The 22,015-nt window shown below is 42.8% G+C and overlaps 1 protein-coding gene across 3 annotated transcripts in view; it reads right to left on the reverse strand.

The window, feature by feature from the left end:
- lrp4 (low density lipoprotein receptor-related protein 4) overlaps positions 1–22,015 on the reverse strand; it is a 156,851-nt gene that overhangs the window by 17,268 nt on the left and 117,568 nt on the right. For all 3 annotated transcript variants that reach the window (XM_033622077.2, XM_033622068.2, XM_033622087.2), the window contains exons 9-21: positions 20,455–20,580; positions 19,882–20,016; positions 19,270–19,395; positions 18,564–18,794; positions 16,730–16,886; positions 15,953–16,170; positions 6,724–6,900; positions 2,585–2,710; positions 1,514–1,722; positions 1,204–1,285; positions 984–1,089; positions 688–889; positions 303–492 (exon numbers count right to left, since the gene is read on the reverse strand). In XM_033622077.2, coding sequence (XP_033477968.2) covers positions 303–492; positions 688–889; positions 984–1,089; positions 1,204–1,285; positions 1,514–1,722; positions 2,585–2,710; positions 6,724–6,900; positions 15,953–16,170; positions 16,730–16,886; positions 18,564–18,794; positions 19,270–19,395; positions 19,882–20,016; positions 20,455–20,580 — 2,085 coding nt within the window. The remainder of the gene's footprint in view (positions 1–302; positions 493–687; positions 890–983; positions 1,090–1,203; positions 1,286–1,513; positions 1,723–2,584; positions 2,711–6,723; positions 6,901–15,952; positions 16,171–16,729; positions 16,887–18,563; positions 18,795–19,269; positions 19,396–19,881; positions 20,017–20,454; positions 20,581–22,015) is intronic.

The raw sequence follows: 22,015 nt of genomic DNA on the forward strand, positions 1-22,015 counted from the left end.
TGCTTCGATGTAATTTCACAAAGTTTAAAATTAATTCTTGAACCATTTTGTTAACAAATATTTCATGAGTAATAGTTAGTTGTCAAACATTTACATAGTGATAAGAGCGATAACACACGTGATAGAAGCTATTGTGCACAGATATAAATAGAGGTGTGCCTTGAGATTGTGGCTCGCCCTTTAGAGTGCCTTGGCCACAAAACGTTTGAAAACCACTGTACTATTTGAGTAACACAATATTGGTTAATCAAAACTATCAACTGTATATGTACGCTTCAGTCTTGCTCTAAACGCACACAGACCTGTCTCTCGGTGCCGGTGAAACATGTGAATGTCCATGAGGTTCTCTAGGTTTTCTGCCAGTGTGTGCCGTCCTAAGCCGGTGAGCTTGTCAGCGCTCTGGATGCTCTTGGACTGCCAGTCTGTCCAGTACAGCTTGTCCTCATGTACAGTCAGGCCAAAGGGATGAGGCAGCTGGCTGCCAATCAAAACCTGAATGCACAAACAGAGGGAGAGCTCCGGTGAGATCTGTGAACATTCCTAAACATCTGCTAACAGTGTTTACACATAAACAGAAAAACCTGAAAGCAAATCTATTTTAAAGAATTTCTCAAACACATCAGAATAAATACAGTAACACTGTGAGAACAAAAATGAAAGCATTATAGCTATAAAAACACCCTTTACCTGTCGATCAGAACCATCAAAGTTGCCAAATTCAATAGTCTTCATGCCAGCGTCGGCCCAGTACAGGCGTTGGGTCGCATAGTCAATGGCGAGCCCGTTGGGCCACGTCAGATTAGATGAAATGATGACGATGCGGCTGGAAGCGTCCATTCCTGCACGCTCGATCTTTGGGTTGGCACCCCAGTCTGTCCAGTACATAAAACTATGGAGAAAGAATAAGACAAATGAGAAGGACTGAGTGTGTCATGCAAGCTCAAGTTTATATGCTACTTTTTATAAATTTAAAATCATCTCACCCTCCAATCGGATCAACGACTATGTCTCTGGGTCGTTCCAGGTTCTCCCAGATCAGGACAGTCCGCATGCTGCCATCAGCATTAGACACCTCGATACGATCTGTACCTGAAAAACCCAAGACATGACGTGACTGGTTGAAATCCCTGAGCACACACTGTCATGCAGGCGACTGCATGTAAGTATCAGAAATATGATGTTATGTGAAATAAAGCTGTTTACCAGCATCGGTCCAGTAGAGCTTGTTGGTCACCCAGTCAATCGCCAAACCTGCTGGGCTCTCCAGACTGGTGTCCACCACCACCTGGGAAAACAGGGACAACATAGATTTTAATTCCACCAGTTCTAGTTTCAATCAGACGCTACACCTACATTATCTTGTACAGAGACCAGATGTTGCACTTTCACATCCGCCCCAGCAGATGGCAGTATTGCATAAACTTAAATCCTGCTGCTCCCCTTTGTAAAGTCCAGGACAGACGAGAAATGACAGATCACTGCGGGGTTCAGTCAGACTGTACATGTCACTGACCTCCTGCTTGGTGCCATTCCACAGTGCTCTGTTAATGGAGTCGGTGGTGACGTCCGTCCAGTAGATGTAGCCGTCTTTGTCGTCCCAGTCCAGTGCCACAGCGTTGCGCACGTCAGCCAGAGGGATGACGTCATCGGACATGTCCTCTGTGTCGAAGCTGATTCGTCGGATGTCCGTCCTTCGGGCAAAAAGCAGGAACTTGTCAAGACCTGATTAAAGACCAAAGGTCTTCTGTCAGTCTTCTAGGTTTAACAGTGGGGTCAACAGTGAACACAGCAAAACAGCACTGACACACAGACAGCTATCAGCCTCACCACACTGACTGAATAATATCTGAAAACATAAACCTCCTCTGATATAATTATCTAGAATAACGGCAGTAAAAGAAATGTTTGCATGACTACAGGGTGTGTAAATGTCACATAATTCTGTTTCAAGCAATGCAACTGTCACAGGTTGCAAGAGAAAAAAGGATTCATTAAAACTTTGCCAAAATAAAGTCAATATTTTAGTGCAGCACTTCTTTAGTTGTACTGAACCGGAACATGTAATTGAACTTGTTCCATTGGTTAAATTTCACTTAACTGGATGTCGTGTAAATTTAGTTTCCTATTACAGCCGACACCTTGAGACTGATCAGGAAGATTAACAGCGTGTTACAGGATTATCTTGACACTGACACTCAGTGACTGACTTACTGACACTGACAGTTCAGTCAATAAAAGTGCAGACACTTCCTAAACTACTGCTGAGGGTTTGTCTTTAAACTTTATGAGCCACAGGAAAAGATTGAGACCATGTGGCAGACGATAAGAGGTGACATTAAACTTTTTTTTTCCTAATAAAAATTCATTAAAAAATAGTGAATTCAGCCACCAGGACACAAACGTAGTTGTGGGTGTCTTGTAGTAACCGCTTACAATTAAAGAAAATATCAAACTATATTCAAATGCATTCAATAAAACTGGTAACTGGCTAAAACTGTTGTTACTGTTTCATAAATATTACACTAACTTAATTCATTCACTTAATTATGCCACAAACTACAGTTCCAGATGTTGAGGGTCTCACCGTTGGCACAGTTGTTGTGGTCCACCTTCTTGAAGCCGGTGGGACAGGCGCAGGTATGCGTCTTGTTGCTGGGGAGACACAGGTGGCTGCAGCCTCCGTTGTTGGTGCCACAGCGGTTTCTGCCTCCTGCAGGAGAGACGGACACACACAGCTCAGGGTGTGATGATGGACTGTAATATATTCAAATTAGTAATATTTGGTACCCAACCAGGACCTTGGCTGCATGCCCTTCTCTCGCTTCATTGCCCAGGTCCAGCAGCGTACTGAATGAATAACATTTTAAGATAGACCTATAACAAATAAGTGAATAACCTAAAAGCCTAAAATCAATAGAACACATAATAAAAAACAAAGCAGCATGTATTATAGTGCATAACAGTGCATCAACAGCTGCATGCAGTCGCAGCAGTACAAAGTGCAGAGGACAGACTTTAAGCCAGAGTATTCATAAGCCTCACAGCCTCTGGGAAGAAGCTGCACTTTAGCCTCACTGCTGTTTTAGAGCAGGGGTGTCAAATATACAGCCCGGGGGCCAGAACCAGCCTGCCAAAGGGTCCAATCCAGCCACCTGGATGACCTTGCACATGTAATAGTGATGCACTTGTGAAGGCTAAGAGGTGCCAGGTTTCGTGATCAAGGTAAAAATCGACTTATTTTTTTTCATGTAAAGTTTTTCACCCTGACCAGAATGTCAGGATTACTACACAGGAGTGGAAATGTACAGAAATATTGTTGAAATTGAATTTATTCTTCTGAAGACATCAGGCTGCTTTGTAAATGGATTAGCGTTTTTATAATGTACTTCTTTAAAACAAAAAAAGGGAGTCGTTTGTTATGTATAGGACATTATGCAATGGTTTTACTGGTCCGGCCCATCTGTGATCAAATCGGACTGCATGTGGCCTGTGAACTAAAATGTGTTTGACACTCAGGAATATTCTTATTCAACAACAATGTCCCCTCCTAGTCTTGATCCGGCTCATCTATCTATACATTTTTATTAAATATACATGTGGTAAATAGGGGAGGTGCTAATCCAATAATAATTTTGTGAATTAAATAAGCTTTTGAGTGAAATTTAACCAGCAAATAAAGACCATATTTAGGAAATATACTACAATGATGATAGCTTTTCTTACTATATGTCGAAAACTCTGTGTGTGTGTGTGTTCCACGTTTTTCTCCTCACTGACTTCAATCCATGTGAAATTTGGCACAGTGGTAGAGGGTCATGGGAGGATGCCAATGAAGCAATATTACATCAATTGGTCAAAGGGGGGCGCTATAGCAACCCATTGAAATTGCAAACTTTGAATGGGCATATCTCATGCCCCGTATGTCGTAGAGACATGAAACTTTGCACAGAGATGCCTCTCCTCATGAGGAACACATTTACCTCAAGAACCATAACTTCCGGTTATAGAGATTTTCCACCATTTTGAATTTTTTGAAAACACTTAAAATCAATCTCTTCCTAGGAAGTTTGAGCGATCTGCATGAAACTGGGTGAACATAATCTAGGGACCAATATCTAAAGTTCCCTCTTGGCAAAAGTTGGAAAACTTACTAAAACTGAGCTTCTATAAGGCAATGACTTTAACTATCTGCCTTTCAACGTGCTACCTCAACTACTAATGTACAGTTTTAGCCCACTAACTATCCCACTATTGGCAATGGTACTACTGTACTTTCAATAAAGCAATCATGCTATCAAATTCACACTCTGTCTGAATACATTGCTCTTCTTAATGGGTTCACTTGACTATTTAATCTGCAAATTCCTATGACCTGTATCCCAAACACACACCATGTGAAACTGTACGTGGGCAACTGTGCACTCAATGGGTATGGACTAGTAGGTTTATGATCTTCGACCTTGAGAGCTTGTCTGTACACAGATTGTAGAGGCTTTATTATTGTATCAGAGGCCGAGAGGTTAAACAGTATTTTACGTGTGAGAAAGTCAAAGGACAGAATATTTTTCCGTTTTAAAAATACAATCAACTACACAGCCACTGCAGAGTTTCGGTCATCTGTTCTAAATGTCACACAGTGCGTCTGGATTTCACTCCAGCTTTGAAGCCTTTGTTCAATTGCTGCAGAGTTCAGATGTGTTCCACTCACACATGATTCACTCAATCGACACCAAAACAAAAGGAATAGTTCCTGACCTCCCTCTGCCAACACAGAGGCAGCTCATAGTTTATATTGGTGTCCGACTGTTAGAATATTTTATCAGCATGTCAACCAAAACTTTCTCTTGGCCAGAACTCAAGTTCAACACGGTATGTTAGCAAAGAACACAAGTCTTTGTTATCACGCTGATAAAACACCTCAACCGGCCCATTCACCACATGGTCCAACACTACAGCAACAAATCATTCTACCATCTCTGATGCTGCCACCATGTGGGAAAAAAATCTTCACTTCTGTGCACAATAAAACCCTCTGAGAAGGCTCCTAGTTTCCGTGTGTGCGCGTCAACCCACTCATCTTCCAGCCTCTAATGTCGAGTTTAATTTTTTTGTTGTTCAGCATTTTGTTTTCCTGCCTGCTGCAAGTCAACATGATCTACTGCTGAAAGCTGCAAAAGTGGATGTTTTCAGAAATACTTCCATTGTTTTAACCCACAATTCACCCACACACACAAAGAAACAACCACAGACAGATTTGAAGGGATGTGGGATGAACCAGTGGCTATATAAGGAGCCACTGAGCCTCATGAATGGAGAACACTGGTTTTCCTTTGCTTTCAGCTCCAGCTGGGATCATGTACAGTATAATATCTCTGCACGTCATTTCATCCATACATTGCACACCATACGTCGGTGTGTTTTTGTCACCAAAAAACAGGTGGAAACATCAAAATGCATTCATCTAAACCACTGAAACAACAAGTGTGTTTCAGACAGCTCATTGACGTCACAGCAGAGCTTTTCCGAAAGACTTTGAGTGCTACACACAACTACCAGCTCAAATTACTGATAATTTTGCGTTTTGCCTCTGACTGAAAAACCTTGATAAAAACACAGAATGTAACATCAATATGGGCTTCTGCTATTTCTCACTGCTGCTTGCACAAAGCTCAGAACTGTGTATTGAATCCTTCCACTGCAAAGCTATTGATTGCTCTGTTTCAAGTCACTGTTTTGTGACCTTCCTGTCATTTGACAACAATGGCAGAAAAAATATGATCATCACACTGACACAGCCTTTGATAAAATGTGTTGAAAGAACTGCAGAACAGTTTGTTCTGGCTTCCACAATGTTGCAATTCCGCCTTACATTTAATTTCGCTCCCATCTGTCCTCTGATCCTCCCACAGAGGACCCTGTCTGCTCTTACTCAAGAAGTGTATTAATAGTTATTGCAAAATTTCATGGAATTTTAACTAGGGCTGCTCCCTAATAGTCAACCAGAAAGATCATTAGTCGGCAAGACTTCATTGGTTGCTTAGTCGCAGAAAAAACAAAACAACAAAAAAAAAAAGAAAAAAGAAAGAAAAGAAACTCTATCAAGAGCAGCCAAAATAAATCCAAACCTATATGACTGGACCATGTGGGAATTTAATGTGAAAGGACAGACACAGGAAGTGTCCACGCTCAGCAGTCTGACAGGAGTCAGGTTAATTTCCAGGGCTGGTACCTGCGGTTATTCCACAGGCTAGTTAATAACATGTCGGGCAGGAAATCCAAAGTGTGGGATCATTTTGAGAAGGTGAAGGACGAACCCAAGGTGATATGTAAACTCATCTTCATTGGTCGACTACAAACATGACGTATCATCTGAAACATGGAAGTAGCTACATGCCCATTAGCCCACAGCGTCATTAACAGGCGGCTCGCTCAGTGTGTGACGTGCACTTGTAGATAAAATATAGGCCTATATTAATGAAGGTTCATTAGTACGGTTTTGTATTTCTCTGTAATGTAGCACAGTGTTAACAATGTTACTGATACTATTCTTTCTCACACCTTCAACTCAAACCACCAAAATATATCATTTAATCATTACATTAATATCAGAAACATGCGGCTGACTAGTTGACTACTGGCCCTAAATGATGACTGTTGGTCGACTTGGAATATTCTTAGTCGGGGGCAGCCCTTGATTTAACAAACTTAAAATGTAGTACCGACCTGCGGGCTGCCTCTGGGGGTGCAGGGTGTGGATGTCCATGGGGAAGTGCAGCTTGTTGCGAATGATCTCCTGGTTCTTGCCGGTGAATTTATTGGCGCTGTTGATGCTCTTGGTGTGCCAGTCAGTCCAGTATAGGCTGTCCTCAAACACTGTGATGGCAAACGGGTGAGGTAGGCCTATGTAAAGAGACAAAAAGAGAGAAAAATGTCAGAAAGGCTGAGAGATGCTCAATGAAGCGTTTAATAAAACCAGAATCACACCAGTAACATTTTCCAGAAACAATGAGCTGTTTTTTAAGGGACACAAACAAACACAGGCGTTAAATCTGACACCTTTATAATGAACAAAAAATAATGATCCTGTGAAGTTCATGTGCACATTTATATCCAAACATTAAAAAGATGGAAAGAACAAATGCTGCATTTGGCTTGTTCCGCCAACGCTCTCCAAACATCCTCCCATTCAGCGCTGTGGGCTTGGCTGATGTCATAGCGTCCCCATTTAGAGCTGCTTTCAATTACTCTGCCTCTCATTGGCCTGTAGCTGGTTTAGTTGTGGCCAGGGCGGCCAAAAGCAGAGATGCTCCATTGGTTTCCTTAAGTAATGTGACTTTTCCATCCAAATTCTGAGATCATGGACGAGGACAGCCTTTAAACCCGGGTCAGACTGGTACAAGACACTGATACTGGACAGGAAGAGGCCAGTTCTCCTCTTAGTCTACCATGAAATGTTATTTACTTTGTAGATTTTGATTATTTTACTTGAAGACTTTAATCTGAAGGACAGTCATACTGGATATTCAAGATTGTGTGTGTATACAGTGTGCTCCAATCCAAAGAACTGGTGTCGTTTGATGTCTAAAAGAGGCTTTTTGAGCTTAAAGGGGAACACCACCTCAGTTAAGAATTCCAATGTGTTATTTCCATGGCCTAGGAAAGTTTAATCAATATTTGTAGGCATCTGTTTCTCTCTCAGAGCCAGAAACCAGATAAGTGGGTCTCAAACTTATGAGTCATCAAGTATGAAGTCTGGAGCTGCTTCATAGACAATGAATGCGGACCAACAGAGTGTTTGTTTTCTTTTTTAAACCCCAAATGAGCTTTACTCTACTGCAGTGTTCTCAGTTCTGAAACAAAAAATGTACCCATATACTCAGAGCAATCCCCTGAGTGCTCTCTGTGTCATCTAGAACAACTTTACCGATTCACTGGGATGCATGATAATATCAGCATGTCATCAGCCAATATCACAATCGGAATCGGCCAACATGCTTTTTCTTATTTTGCACAATGAATAAATATTACAAACATTGAAAAGTGGTATATTTCATGTCTCCATCTGCTGGTGGGACATCATATACATGTATAATATGATGTTAATTCCACTATAGAAGAGACTTGATGATCACTAAAATTAAGTGGGGAAAAAATGGATATATCGATAACAGTATTGGTAAGTTTTTATTTTGGATTTTGGAGAGTTGCTCATGTTTACCTATATTTTTTTACTGTCTTTGACCACTGGAATAACATGTATGAATTTTGAAAATGGGCGTAGTTCTCTTTTAAGCACAGAATACTTTGGCGGACATGGGACTTCTCTTATTGGCCTTGTTGTGTTGAATATTTCAAAAACAGGATGCCATAAACATTTCAAAGTAAATGAGAAATACTCAAAGTTACAGTTATAACAGTCTTGCTCAGTGGTTCCCATCTGGTCCAGCCAGGGGGTCCAGATTCTCCCATAGTCACTAGTTAAGGTCCACACAGTTTAATATATTCAGCATCATACTTGCGTTTGGACATGTCGTCCAGCTAGTTTGCTGTCTCTGTCAAGGAGCTGTCCGTTAGTCACTCACTCTATAGCAGAAAACGGCACTTCAAAATAAAAGTTCTGTACCGAAAATTCACTATACTACTATAATAAAGTGCGTTATTTATGAACTTGACATGTGGCGAGTCACTTGAGGTGCATTCAGAACAGACTCATGACCCACCAGTTGGGAACCACTGGTCTAGCCGATGTCACTTTGTGTGACATTTTGTCCCGCTCACTTCAAATCAGTAAGAAGAATGCAGAGAAAACATAAATACAAGAATCATTCATGTCTAAAATCCATGTGTCATTGCTGTACTTTTTGGTACCTAAGAGGTTACAGCGCATGTGGCACTACTGCAACGCCCCTGGTTTGAATCCACCCTGGGACCTCTCCGTGCATTTCCAAACTGTCTCTGCTCTGTCAAATATGAAGGCAAAAATGCCTAAAAACAATCACAAAAAGAAAAAAAATATTTATTACAATGTGTTGTTCCAACTTTGGCAGATCATAACGCGCTCCTATAAAAACCCACTGCTTGTAGTAAGTGAAGCTGATTGTGAAAATAAGTTTCAGGCCTTTGGCTACATTTAAAACTTAAACTGAGGCTTTGAATGTCTGACTGTTTTTGTCTTTGTAAAAACTGTTCACTTGTGTCCAAAAGCATCAGTGTTCACATCCTCTATCAGTGCAACCCTGGCCTAAATACTAACATGTGTAACAGGGAACTCCTCGCAGATTTGGCTCCGCTGGGAACATCTGCTCGGGCTGACTCCTCCACACTCGTCCAAAAACACTTTGTCTTTCTCTCTCCAGCTTAATCCTCCACTGGTGAAGTAGCTGCAAAACCAGTGTGGACGAGAGCGCTAAATGGCTGGAAAAAGTGATTTCTGTGACTACACAGGGCAGCGGCGGCGGTGGTGGTGGTGGTGGAGGTGGTAGTGGTAGTGGTGGTGGTGGTGTGGCGGGCATGCTGGTGCAGGGCTTTTAAAAACAGAGCTGCTCATTTAATGACAGTGTTTTACAGCACGGCACAAATGTCAAGTGGTAAATGGCTAAAAGTGGAGAGAGACCAGAATGATAACGAGCCACGAGGACCAGAGTGATTGTGTGTGTGTGTGTGTGTGTGTGTGTGTGTGTGTGTGTTGGAGTGTAAAGCTCAACCATTCAAAAGTTTTATCATTTTAATCTTTTTATGTATTTTATGAGCAACAAACTATTTAGTAATGCCTATTTGGTTGGCATGTACATTAGTGCAGAATGCATTTTACCTCAGTTTACCCTCAGAAAATGTTTCCTAATAGCTCAAAGCTTTGTTCAAAGTTGGAAGTAATTAAATTATCTAGAGCAGGCAGAACTCTTCATGAGTGTTTTTCGCCCCCTCAGCAGCAGTTTGTGGAGTTTGAGTCCCTAGCAGAGTAACTGATCAGATCACATCAATGGATGAGAGGAGCAGCTGCTGCAGAGGCGAGGGGGGTGGCCTCGTGGCCCAATTGTTGAAAAACGTGCGTGATAAAGTGCCCTCTTGGCAGCCAAAGTGCCCTCCTGGGAGCCAAAACGCACGCTAAAGTGCCCTCCTGGGAACCAAAATGTGCGATAAAGTGCCCTCCTGGGAGCCAAAACGCACGCTAAAGTGCCCTCCTGGGAACCAAAATGTGCGATAAAGTGCCCTCCTGGGAGCCAAAACGCACGCTAAAGTGCCCTCTTGGCAGCCAAAGTGCCCTCCTGGGAGCCAGAACGCACGCTAAAGTGCCCTCCTGGGAGCCAAAATGTGCGATAAAGTGCCCTCTTGGCAGCCAAAATGTGCGATAAAGTGCCCTCTTGGCAGCCAAAGTGCCCTCCTGGAAGCCAAAATGTGCACGAAAGTGCCCTCTTGGGAGCCAAAAAACACACTAAACTGCCCTCTTGGCTGGTTAAAACATGATAAACTGCCCTCTTGGCTGGTTAAAACATTACTGTTGCAATGACTTTTATGTTGGGCCCTTTTCATCTATATTGAGACAGAACTATATCTCACAGTACCAGTTTGGATTATCACCATATTAGCACCAGATAATATATATATACAAACTAACTTGAGTAGTCTGTCTAGTGTCTGATTTTAATTAAAAGATGAACAGATTTTGGAAGACATGGAAAACACTTTATGGGCGCCCTGTTTTTTTTTGTTTTTTTTTTAAATTAAAAAAATTTTGTATTAATTTATCAACTTGTTAGTAATGTGTTGTATTTAATTTCCTGTGGACTTGGACCTTGATGACTACAATTGCAATGCATACCAAGCAGAAAGCTCCAGGGCTGATAAATGAAGCCAATGCAAAAAGTACCAAAAACTGCAGTTCCTTAAATGGCCACTTGAGGCTGGCTCCAGAAGAAGAAATGTCCAACTTTACAGCAAAAATAAACAGGTTTACAGCCTGGTACAAAAATCTAATTTGGTCTCTACAGCTAGTTCCCTATTCATGACAGCTATACGGGGGGGGGGTACCAATCCCAAAACAATATTCTGGATTAAAAAACAGACAAAATCATGATTCAAATCAGGAACCGTTTGGTCAGAGAATATTGAAAGAAGTGCAAAGTAATTTTGTGAGTTATTACAAAAAATAAACAGTGAAGACATCTGAAATCAATGTGTGTAAAGTTTTCCGTATCGCTCCTCCACAGACAGGTCCAGGTGTGTTCGAGGTGATGCCGGCTGAATGTGTGTGTTTTCTGATCTTATCCTAACATGAGGGAGACAACAGTGCACCCTCTTCCTTCCTCTGAGTCATCCACATCTACGAGGCGCCTGGTTTTGATACGGTCACCTTCTTCTTTGTCGTCTCTGCGCCCCCCCACTCCCACCCCTCCTGCTCCTGTTTTCCGGGACAGCTGGAGGAGCAGCTGCAGGCCGACAGGGCATCAAACGTCCCACCAGCCTTCACAGTAATGTCCCCTTTAACCTACATGTGGCACTTCCCAGTCTTTTCACGCCTTGCCTGAATCTGTCACACTCTCTATCTTCAGGTCATTGGCGACACCTCATGTCCACGTGGACAGAAAGCTGCTCAGCTTACAGCGTGATGGACTGCGACATGGAGAAATTTTGGTGGTAAACTGTTTGATGTTTCCTTCTTGAAACGCATTCCTCTTTAAGCTAACTGGATTTTTATGTCATTTACAAAAAGACAATCCAAGTAAAACTACTGTGATGCTACTTTCTGTCGTGTGTGTTTGTTTGTGAAGCTGAACAATAGAAAAGCCCACCCTGTCCAAACTCAGAACTTCTACTGGAAATTTAGGCATGACATTATAAAAACATCATTAAGAAATAGTTAATTGATTGTTAATTACATTTTAGTTAATAGTTATTTTACTGTTATTAATTTGTTTGTTAACAGTCAATTAACTATTAATTTACCATTTATTAATAATGGTTATTACAAAGTGTAACCAAAATGCATACTTAATAATTCACAATATTGAAGCTGAGAAGATGATGTCATCACAAAAATGGTAGTAAAACAGACAAATTAATGAAATAAAATTAATCATAAAGACTAAAAGTGAACCTGGTTAGCCCTGTGTATGATTTCAGTGGTGAAGGGACCTGTACAGACCATGGGTCTCATTTATAAACATTGCGTACGCACAAAACGAGGCCTGAAAGAGGCATACGCCACTTCCCACACAAAAGTTGTGATCTAAAAAAACAGTAGGGCTACATCAATTAGTCGACTAATTGATGACTAATAGACTATTAAACTAATCGGTGACTATTTCAGTAGTCGACTAATCGGTTTGAGTCATTTTTCATAGAAAAGTACTATAAAAGTGCCCCAAAATACTCTTATTGCGGCTTCTTGAGTTCAGATATTGGCAGCTTTACACACTCCATGACGGTGAACTAAAACCCTTTGGCGTGAATATGAAACAAGACATTAGATGACGTAATTTTGGGGTTTGGGAGAGACAGACCGACATTTTTCAACATTTTAACACATTTTTCGATAAAATGATTAGTCGACTAATCGAAGAAATAATCGACAGATTAGTCGACAATGAAAATAATTGTTAGTTGCAGCCCTAAAAAACAGACTCGATGGGACAATCTTTAACTCATGTCTGCAAACATTTTGGAAACGGGAAATTGGCGACGCAGATGAGGTGAGAGCCTGATTGTAGAAATTGTTGAATGTTTTTTTGCACATGCCATTATTGGCTTTTGTCTGTACGTCCAAGAACGAATGGCTATAATATAATTTTGGTTCGGTGGCTCAAGTTGCTACGCCAAAAATAAATTGTTTTAAGGGGTGCTGTGGTCTAAAAAAGTTTGGGAACCACTGATTAAGACCAAAACAGATTTTTTTTAAAAAAACTAATCACATTTTCTTTTCTTTTCTTTTTTTTTAAGATATTATTTTGGGCATTTTTGCCTTTAATGCACAGGACAGGTAAGTATGAAAGGGGGAGAGAGAGAGGGGATGACATGCAGCAAAGGGCCACAAGCTGGATTCAAACCCGGGCCGCTGCAGCAACAGTCTTGTACATGGGGCACCTGCTCTACCACTAAGCCACCAACGCCCCCTAATCACATTTTCAAGCCACTGTTTTGACTTGGTGACACCTGGTGGCAGTGTCAGAAAGCACTGTGACATCCTCTCCAGAGGAAGCACCTTTTCCACTACTTTATCTCCATTGTCACTTTCAGGGAATAATACCTCTGCACACTTAATATCTCAATCTAGTTGGCCAATTCCCATAAATTTAACGAGCACATTACTTCCCTCCAGAGGAAGAATGCTTTATATTTTTATGACCCCACTGCAGAGTAGACTTATTATTGTAATAGGCAATAACTGTGTATGTTAGTGAAATTTAAGACTTTATGTTAAGACCTGTTGTCCACAAGGGGGCACTGTTCTGCTGGTGTCTCAAAATGACTTCTTATAGGACTGACTGGAGGTCTAGTGTATCGTCATGCAGCAGACGACTCATTGTGAGGCATCACTGCAGTAAACAGCATTTGTCCTCAGGCAGATGTACTCTATGATCACGCACACACACACATATACACAAGCAAGCACAAGGGAACACACACAGCCCCTTCTCTTCTCTTCCCCCATCTGCACAGGTGTGCAGACTGGATAGCGGCGTTATCCGTGACACCCGCCTCCTGTCCGGCTCCAATGACAGAGGAGCTGGCACACATCCAGCTAACATGGTCTCTCTCTCTCTCTCTCTCTCCCTCTCTCTCTCTCTCACACACACACTCACACACACACACAGAAAACTATAGGTGTAGGAACATAGACACTCATTAACATTCCTGGACACAGAGGCTCTGAATGTAACTATGCACACACTCACACACAGACACACGCACACGCACACGCACACGCACACACACACACACACACACACGCGAACGTCCCATTTGCCCATTTGTCCGGCGTGTTGTCTGAGCAAAGAGAGGCTGTGGAGGAAGGACAGGGCCAATTACAGCCTTTTATCCTGAGAGCACACATCATTAAGGAGAGCTCACAGGGCTGATGGCGCGCACACACACACACACACACACACACTCTTAAACACTCTTGATCGTCACTCACTCTTCCACACTTGTTTCACTTCATCCGGGAAAAAAAAAGAGAAAGGTCCCAAACTGGAAGCAGCTAAACCTGATAAATGTACAGACGTAATGGACACATCTTACTGCAACACGAGGCCTCAGAGGAAGGCCAGAGTGTGTTTGTGACTGATCAGTAGTCTGCCTTCTTACGTCTGGAAATGCCAGATCCCCACTTTAAGTGCATACACACAGCGTGGGCTTCACTGTAGGAACCAACAACATGAACAGAGGCACGCACAGCTTTACATTGTTATTTATGGAGTCTGTGTGTGTGTGTATGTCAGTGGTAGGCACATGCCTATGCTCTTTAATGGAAATATGGCATTGATTAACTCCACATTGTATAATGAAGTAGCGTCAGCATGCTACATCTTATATCTATCCCCTTGTGTGTTTGTGTTTCTTTGAGTGTGTGTGTGTGTGTGTGTGTGTGTGTGTGGTAATTAATGAGGATCTGAAGTCCCGCCAGACCTCTGCACACCACATCTCTCCTATTACTCTCCAGCTCACTCAAAGCTTTCAATGAAAAAAACAAGACACCAGAAATATGGTTGGAGATGTTTACATTTCTGCTACACCAATCCTGCTTATTGATTCTTGGTTCCAGTATGTCACACACACCAGAGGCCTCAATTTTCTGAAGATTTCAGTTACCATGATTTCTGTGATTCTTCCGTGCTTCCCCCAAAATATCTAAACCAAGTGCCAGATAATCTCCATCAACAATGAGACCACGGTATTATGGGTTGTCTCATCCTATCTGCCTGGACTTGTGCTGAACTACTGCAGTTATAATTGTGTTAATGCAAACATAACATGTCATAGTGTTACAGCATAAGTAGGGATGCTTGATACATATTGGGCCGATAAATTATCAACCGATAATGGGACAGTTTTATAACTATGCATTATTCGTTGACTTAACAAGGGAGCATCTACACACCTGACATAGCAGGTGTTGGTACATGTACCTTTAAACTTGGTTTGCGAGCCGCCAATAAACACAGAGAAGAAGAACAACAACAACTGTCTAGAGGGCAAAACATGTCGCGGTGTGGACATCTTTCACAGTTCCAGAGGGAAACAACAGGGTTGCGCAGAGGGTCTGAACCCGGACCACCCGACACCAGTTAGACACAATGCTGAAGGACCATCTCCAGAGAGTTAGCACGAGCTAATTAGCAACAGCGGCTAACATCCAACACCAAGCTTTTAAAAGGCTCATTATCGGTTGAAAAAATCCGTATCAGTGCATCCCTATGAATATGTAAAGGTTTCCACCAGCCAGCCATAAGGCTTTTATTGTGAAGCAGCTGCAGCCTCCTCTAGCCTTTACTGTTGAAACTGGCAACTGCAGAGTCCTTATGTGAGGAACTGTATCTTCATTAAAGATATGGAAATTTTCGGTATAATTTTGCAACGTTCTTTTAAAGATTAACAGAAAAACAGCCACAGTGAGCTAATAAGATGTAGAGTTGCAGGCAACAGGTGCTAACCACAGTTTGAGCCATCATTAAAAAGCATTTTGCCAATTTTGTTGTACTAATAAACACCTGTACTGCGATATCTGGAAGAGTTTATGAATGTTTCAGCCCCATTATTTAGGCACCAGTTCCCCTCCATCATAAAAACCCTAAACATGTATGAAACTGTCAAGGAAGGAAGTGGAGTTGTATGTCTATACTTTGCTCTACAGATATCAATAGCAGAACCAAAAAGCTTGTTTCTTAACAATATGTCAGCTCTATCAGCAACAAACAATTCTGAACTTCCTTGGTGCTAGACCCCGGAGGTTTACCTTGGCTGATGACGGCCTTGCGATTGCGTCCATCCAAGTCTGCCCTCTCGATGACATGGTGCTTGGCGTCCACCCAGTACATGCGGCGGCCAGCGTAGTCAATGGTGAGGCCGTTGGGCCAGAACAGGTGTGTGTCTGCGATGACCCGCCGGTTGGAGCCGTCCATGTTGGCGTACTCGATGCGAGGTGTGTTGCCCCAGTCCGTCCAGTAGATCTTACTGAGGTGGAAAGTGGGACGGTCACAGTTAGTTTACTTGTTGTTTACTTATTGTTCACTTGTTGTCAGGAGGTAAACAGATTGCCGTCAGGATTTAAGACACAGCTGGTGCCTGATTAAATAAAAAGTCTCCTCTGTCCTCGACATTCATGTCCTCCTCATCATCATTCATCTGCTCTGACCGACCTCAGAGGGGAGAGCTACTTTTTTTAATATATTTTTCAATTATCCCATGCAAATGAGCTGCCTAATAAGCTGAATGAGTTTTCCAGCTTAAAATTTCTCTGGGGCTTCATCTAAAACTCTTTCCTGCCACTGCAGCATATGAAGCCGGGGATGAAAACACACTTAACTGCTGCCCCTTTCATGAAATACTTGTTCCACACAGATGCTCACCTGTGGGCACTGCTGTGCTGCCAAACTTTAATCCCTGCTCTGCTGCTACAGTACAATACAACTGGGACACATCCAGAGGGGATATGTATATATGAGTGTGTGTGCATTTGAAACCATCTGTAGTGAATTATACAGTTTGGGTGTGTGTGTGTTTGGACTCGTACCCCTCGATGGGGTGCAGAGCAATGGCTCGGGGCTTCTCCATGTTCTGCCACAGCAGCACCTTGCGGTGTGTCCCGTCCAGGTTTGCCACCTCGATACGGGACGTTCCTGAGTCTGTCCAGTACAACTTGTCATGGATCCAGTCTATGGCCAGTCCACCTAAAGAGAAAGAAACATTTGAATGTTGACAGAATATGGGCCTATTTTATATTAATTTGTGCTATGTCATGTTTTACAACAGTCATTTTTAAAACTGTCTCCACTAGTGCAGTGTCAGTTCAAAACGTGCCTGTTCGGTACGGACTGATTGCTGATTGCAGCTTTCTCTAAAGCCACTCATCCAAACAACTTCATACTCAACACTGTATTTTGCTGGGTCCTAATCAATACACCTGCCATGACATCATTGCATCCCCCAGCAGCTGGAGTATACATGTCCTTTGCTAACAGCTAGCTATTTGGGATCAGGCTATTTCCAGGAATAAAATACTCATTCCAAAAGTTTGATTACTGATACTTAAAATGTTGCAATGTGACATCAGCTCTCTCTGTCTTCCTCTGTTCATTCATTCATTCTCCATAACCGCTTATCCTGTTGGGGGTCATGGGGTAGCTGGAGCCCATGCCAGCTGACGTTGGGCAAGGGCGGGGTCGCCACTTTATCGCAGGTCTGAAAGCGATAGATATAGATAGATATGGACTGTGGGAGGAAGCCGGAGAACCCGCAGAGAACATGCAGACTCCACACAGAAGGGCACCCTGGATTCTACCCAGGAACCCTCTTGCTGTGAGGCGACAATGCTAACCACTGCACCACCCTGACGCCCTCTTCTTCTGTTCTTAAATGTATTGTGGCAAGTGACGGGAGCGAGCTGTACCCAGAACGCAGTTCCGCGGTGTAACAGTTAAGAAGGGTCCCCTCTCAATACACAACACACCACTAATTAATATGTCCCGTAGATCTCAAGAGTTCCCATTCAACACTACAACTTCCTTGGATCGTCAGCAATACACCCGCCAAGTGTGAAGTCGATCGGATGCACTGTTGTCAAGAAAATTGAAGGACAGACATACATAGAGAAACACAGATCGACCGACAGAGACTTTTTCCATTTTTAGTTAGCTGTTTGTCTTAAACACAAAAGATCCGTGTTGGCAAATGCTTTAAGTGTATCATCAGTGGTTGTATTTTCCACTTTGGACAGACCAGGTTGGCTGTTTCACTCTGCTTCCAATGTTTATGCTAAGCTAAGGAAGCTAAAATACAACTTTAGCTCAAAGCTTGACACAGATACAAGGTTATTATCGATCACCTCTGAGTTAGTTTTTATAAGAAGTCAAATAAATGTTTTTCCCACAATGCTTAACTATTCCTTCAAGTGTCATTTCACTGTATGTACTATTTACTTTAGTCTCCATGTACATGCTTTTACAACGTGTGATCTGAGCATCATGACATCAGTAAAGTTTAAAAAATATAAGTTAAAATGTAAAGAAGAAAAAAGTGGTGCCAGAGAAAGTTACTAAAGACAAAACAAGCAAGAGGGTCAAACAGACCAAGAGGGACACAGAGAGTACATAAGAACCAGAGATACTGAAGCAAGATGCAAGAAAGTAAAGAAAAAACATGGAGAGTGGAAATAAGACAGAAAGAACTGAGTCTGAACAGCATTGATGTCATACTGCTGAACTCATATATGAAGAAGGTGATTGATGAAGTGAGTGGGAGCAGAGTATACTTGGACAGAAAGCAGCCGAGTTTAATAAATGGGATGAATGACAAATGGGCCTGTTGTCCTACATGTGAACCTGCATCCGATTGGCTGCTGTACCCACCTGGGCTCTCCAGACCAGTGGAGACGACCTCCTCCACGTTGGAGCCGTTGAGGTTGGCCTTCATGATGCGGTCCAGCGTCACGTCGGACCAGAAGACCAGCTCGCGACTGTGGTGGAAGTCCAGGGCGATGGCATTCTCCAGGTTGTTGAGCAGCAGGGTGTACTCGGAGCGGTGCGGCAAAACCTGACGGATGTCGATGCGGTTGGCGAACAGCAGCACCGGCTCTGGACCTAAAGGAGGTCGGAAAGACCAACCGGAACGATGTGAATTAAAGTGGAAAAGAAAACAGTGAGAAACCAAACATGAAGTGAAAGTTGGAGAGTAAGCAAAGAGACAAAAAGTCTGAGTTAGGACCGATGGTCACTTCTAATAACAACAAGCATTAATCTCACTGGAGGTGAAGGTCAGGGTCCTGGCAGCTGCCTGACAGACAGTCCTGACCTGGGTTTAACTCTGGTGTGCCGCAGATTGATGGGCTGCTGTACCAGGCCTGCACTCTACCTTCATTGCATTATCTAAATCTAGTCCAGACCCTCCGAATGAGCCAACCTCATTCTGAGTAAAGACCCCGGAGCAGAGGAATGGATACAGTTACCGCTGCAGCAAGTATAAACACTACGCAACCGTGTTTTTATTGGAGGTCAAACCCCAGCAACTTCTCTGTGGTCACATGTCAAGGTTGAAATAAAGTACAGTGGTTTTTACCCAGAGCTTTGCAGCTGCGCTTGTCAGGTCGGAGCTCGTAGCCCTGGACACACCAGCACTGGAACCCCCCCTCCGTGTTGGTACAGCCCTGGCTGCAGTAGCCTTCTTCGGCACACTCGTCCACATCTGGAACGGAAGCAGAGGACAAGAGGGGAGGGACAGAGAGATACTGGCGTCAAACTCCTGCAGGGTTAACAATGATTTCAAGACACAGAGCATGTGCACTGAGGGGGCTGAAAGGTGAAAAACTCATTTGCACTTTTGGAACACTTCCTACGTCTCGTTACGCCCCTTAAATTCTAAATTAATTTCTTGACCTTGCAAAAACACTCGCAGAATGTGGAAACAAAGATTATCTCTCCATGAGATTCAAAATCCTGGCAATAAAACTTTAAACTCGTGGAACTAATCCCAGATTCAGGTCCACACCAAATTCTAATCAATAAATTCTCAGCCTAAAACTTAACTCTCCGGAAAGTTCATGGAAATATTTTTGGGAGATATCCTGCTGACATAAAGACAAACTGACTAACAGAAGGAACTCTCTCACACACACACACACACACACACACACACACACACACACACACACACACACACACACACAAGTACCCTGGCAGGCTTTGCCGTCGTCCATCAGTCGGTATCCAGTGTGACAGGTGCACTGGACCAGTCCTCTCACCATCTGACACTTCTGGGAGCAGCCTCCGTTATTCTGGTTACAGTTGCCCTCGCTGGAGCGCGGACCTGCATGCGGCGCGGAAACATTACAGGAACATAAACACAGCATGCTGATTCAGTATAAATACAACCACATGCTGTAAAAAAGTATGACTCATCTGGTGCAGAGCCTTGAAATATTTTAAGCAGCGAGGCCTGAGGGTGGTGATGTCGGGCAGTGTGGTGCAGGCTGAGATAGCTCAACAAACACAGGCCAGACTGCCATTAAATTACTTTGCAGACAGCTTGACCTTTCCTCGAGTGCCACCTAAATCTCACCTTGACAAACATTTTCATGCCTGCCACGAGAATTTCAATTAACATTCATTAAGTTTAATCAGTCTTAATGACTCAGACATTGCTATGGCAGTCTTGGCCCTTCAAAGTAAGACTCATGCATGCTCTAAGGGGAAGATAAAGGCTGAATTTAAAGACTTAACATCCAGATATACTATATCAACTCACGGCAGTCATGATGTGGGTGTTCGTCAGTCCCGTCTCCACAGTCGTTGACCTCATTGCACACCTTCCTCTGACCGATACAGCGTCCGTTCCCACACTGGAACTGATCAGGAGCACACGGGGGACTCTCTGTGGGAAGGTATGATTAAATATCCCGTGAGACAACAGACAACTGTCTTCACACTCTGCAGTCCCACACACAGATAGAACAATTATAGCATCAGCTCTTTATCTCCCACTCTGCTCTTCACTTAACAAATTGTTACTCATACATGACACGTTGCAGAGAAAAAAAAGTGGTAGCTTTGAGTACATCTCTATTAAATATGAGAGCTTAAGTGTTTTATATTTCCACTAACTTCCCCTTCCACATCAGGCCCACCACCTGAGTATATCGTTATATGTAACTGTTTATTAACCATTTATCTGAAAGTCTTTGAGCCGTGTTTCCACATGGCAGTTCAGTTCAGTTTGGTACACATTTTTTTCAGTTTCCACAGTGAAAAGTTGTGGATGGTACCAATGGAACTGTTCCGTACCGTCCCCATGTTTGGTCCCCCCTCTGTTGGGGTACCTAGTACACAGATCTGGTACTAAAAGGTGGAGCTGTGAACACTACAGTCTAATTGGTCAGTAGAGGACGGTCACTCTGCTCAGGGCTGAGTTGTGTCTGGTTTTGAGGCTCATGTAACCACTGTTCATACGGTGGAGAGTTTTATTAGTAAACTGTAACTATAAAATGAAAGGATGTTTTGCTGCCTCTCACAGCAGCTGGAGTCTGAGAAAAAATAATTTAATTCACTGGGCCGACTGCCGGCGACTTTTAAGGTGGAACATTTACTTGTAATGTTACTCAATGCATGAGCTTATGATGTGAATCCATCAGCACACCTTAAATTTCAATATGACAACTTAGACAATTTAAAACTACAGTGAAGTCAAAGTCACTCTTCAATGACATACACTTTTAGTAATGAGTGGATCTTTAAGCATTTAATATTAATTTCGACCGGATCATGTGACCTGCACATATTCTAATCCTCAGTCGGAGGAAAAAAAAAGCGTCATGGAGCGTCGTTCCTGTCGGCTACAGTAACACTAAACCCCTGAGCTTGCCTGAGAAGGATTAAATGCACAAACCCGCTATTTTTAAATATCCCATGGAGAGAGAGTCTCACTGCAGCCTGTTCTATTTTGTTCTGAAAATGTGGGCGTGCAGCCTCGTTCTGTGGACGATAAACGAGGTGCAGACTTCCACCTGTGTCACCGGTGAAGAGCCAGGAAATACAGCAGGTGTTTGACCAAGCAGTGAGTGACAACAACTCCGCCCACATTTCAGGGTACTGTTTGTGGTGGAACCGCTAGGTGGACCTTGGGTCTAGGTACCATTTCTGAAGAGTCACTTTTGGTTCCAAAGGTACCATACTGAAAGTGTTTGGTGGAAACGGGGCAATGGAGACCTCTTACGTGTGAGGACAAACAGGGAAAAGTATAAATGATGCAAATGGCATTTTGATTTGATGCAAGCGTGCAGCCATAAAAATGACATCATGGATTTTAATAT

The sequence above is a fragment of the Epinephelus lanceolatus genome, chromosome 2 (assembly GCF_041903045.1).
Source record: "Epinephelus lanceolatus isolate andai-2023 chromosome 2, ASM4190304v1, whole genome shotgun sequence".
NCBI classification, from domain to species: domain Eukaryota; kingdom Metazoa; phylum Chordata; class Actinopteri; order Perciformes; family Serranidae; genus Epinephelus; species Epinephelus lanceolatus.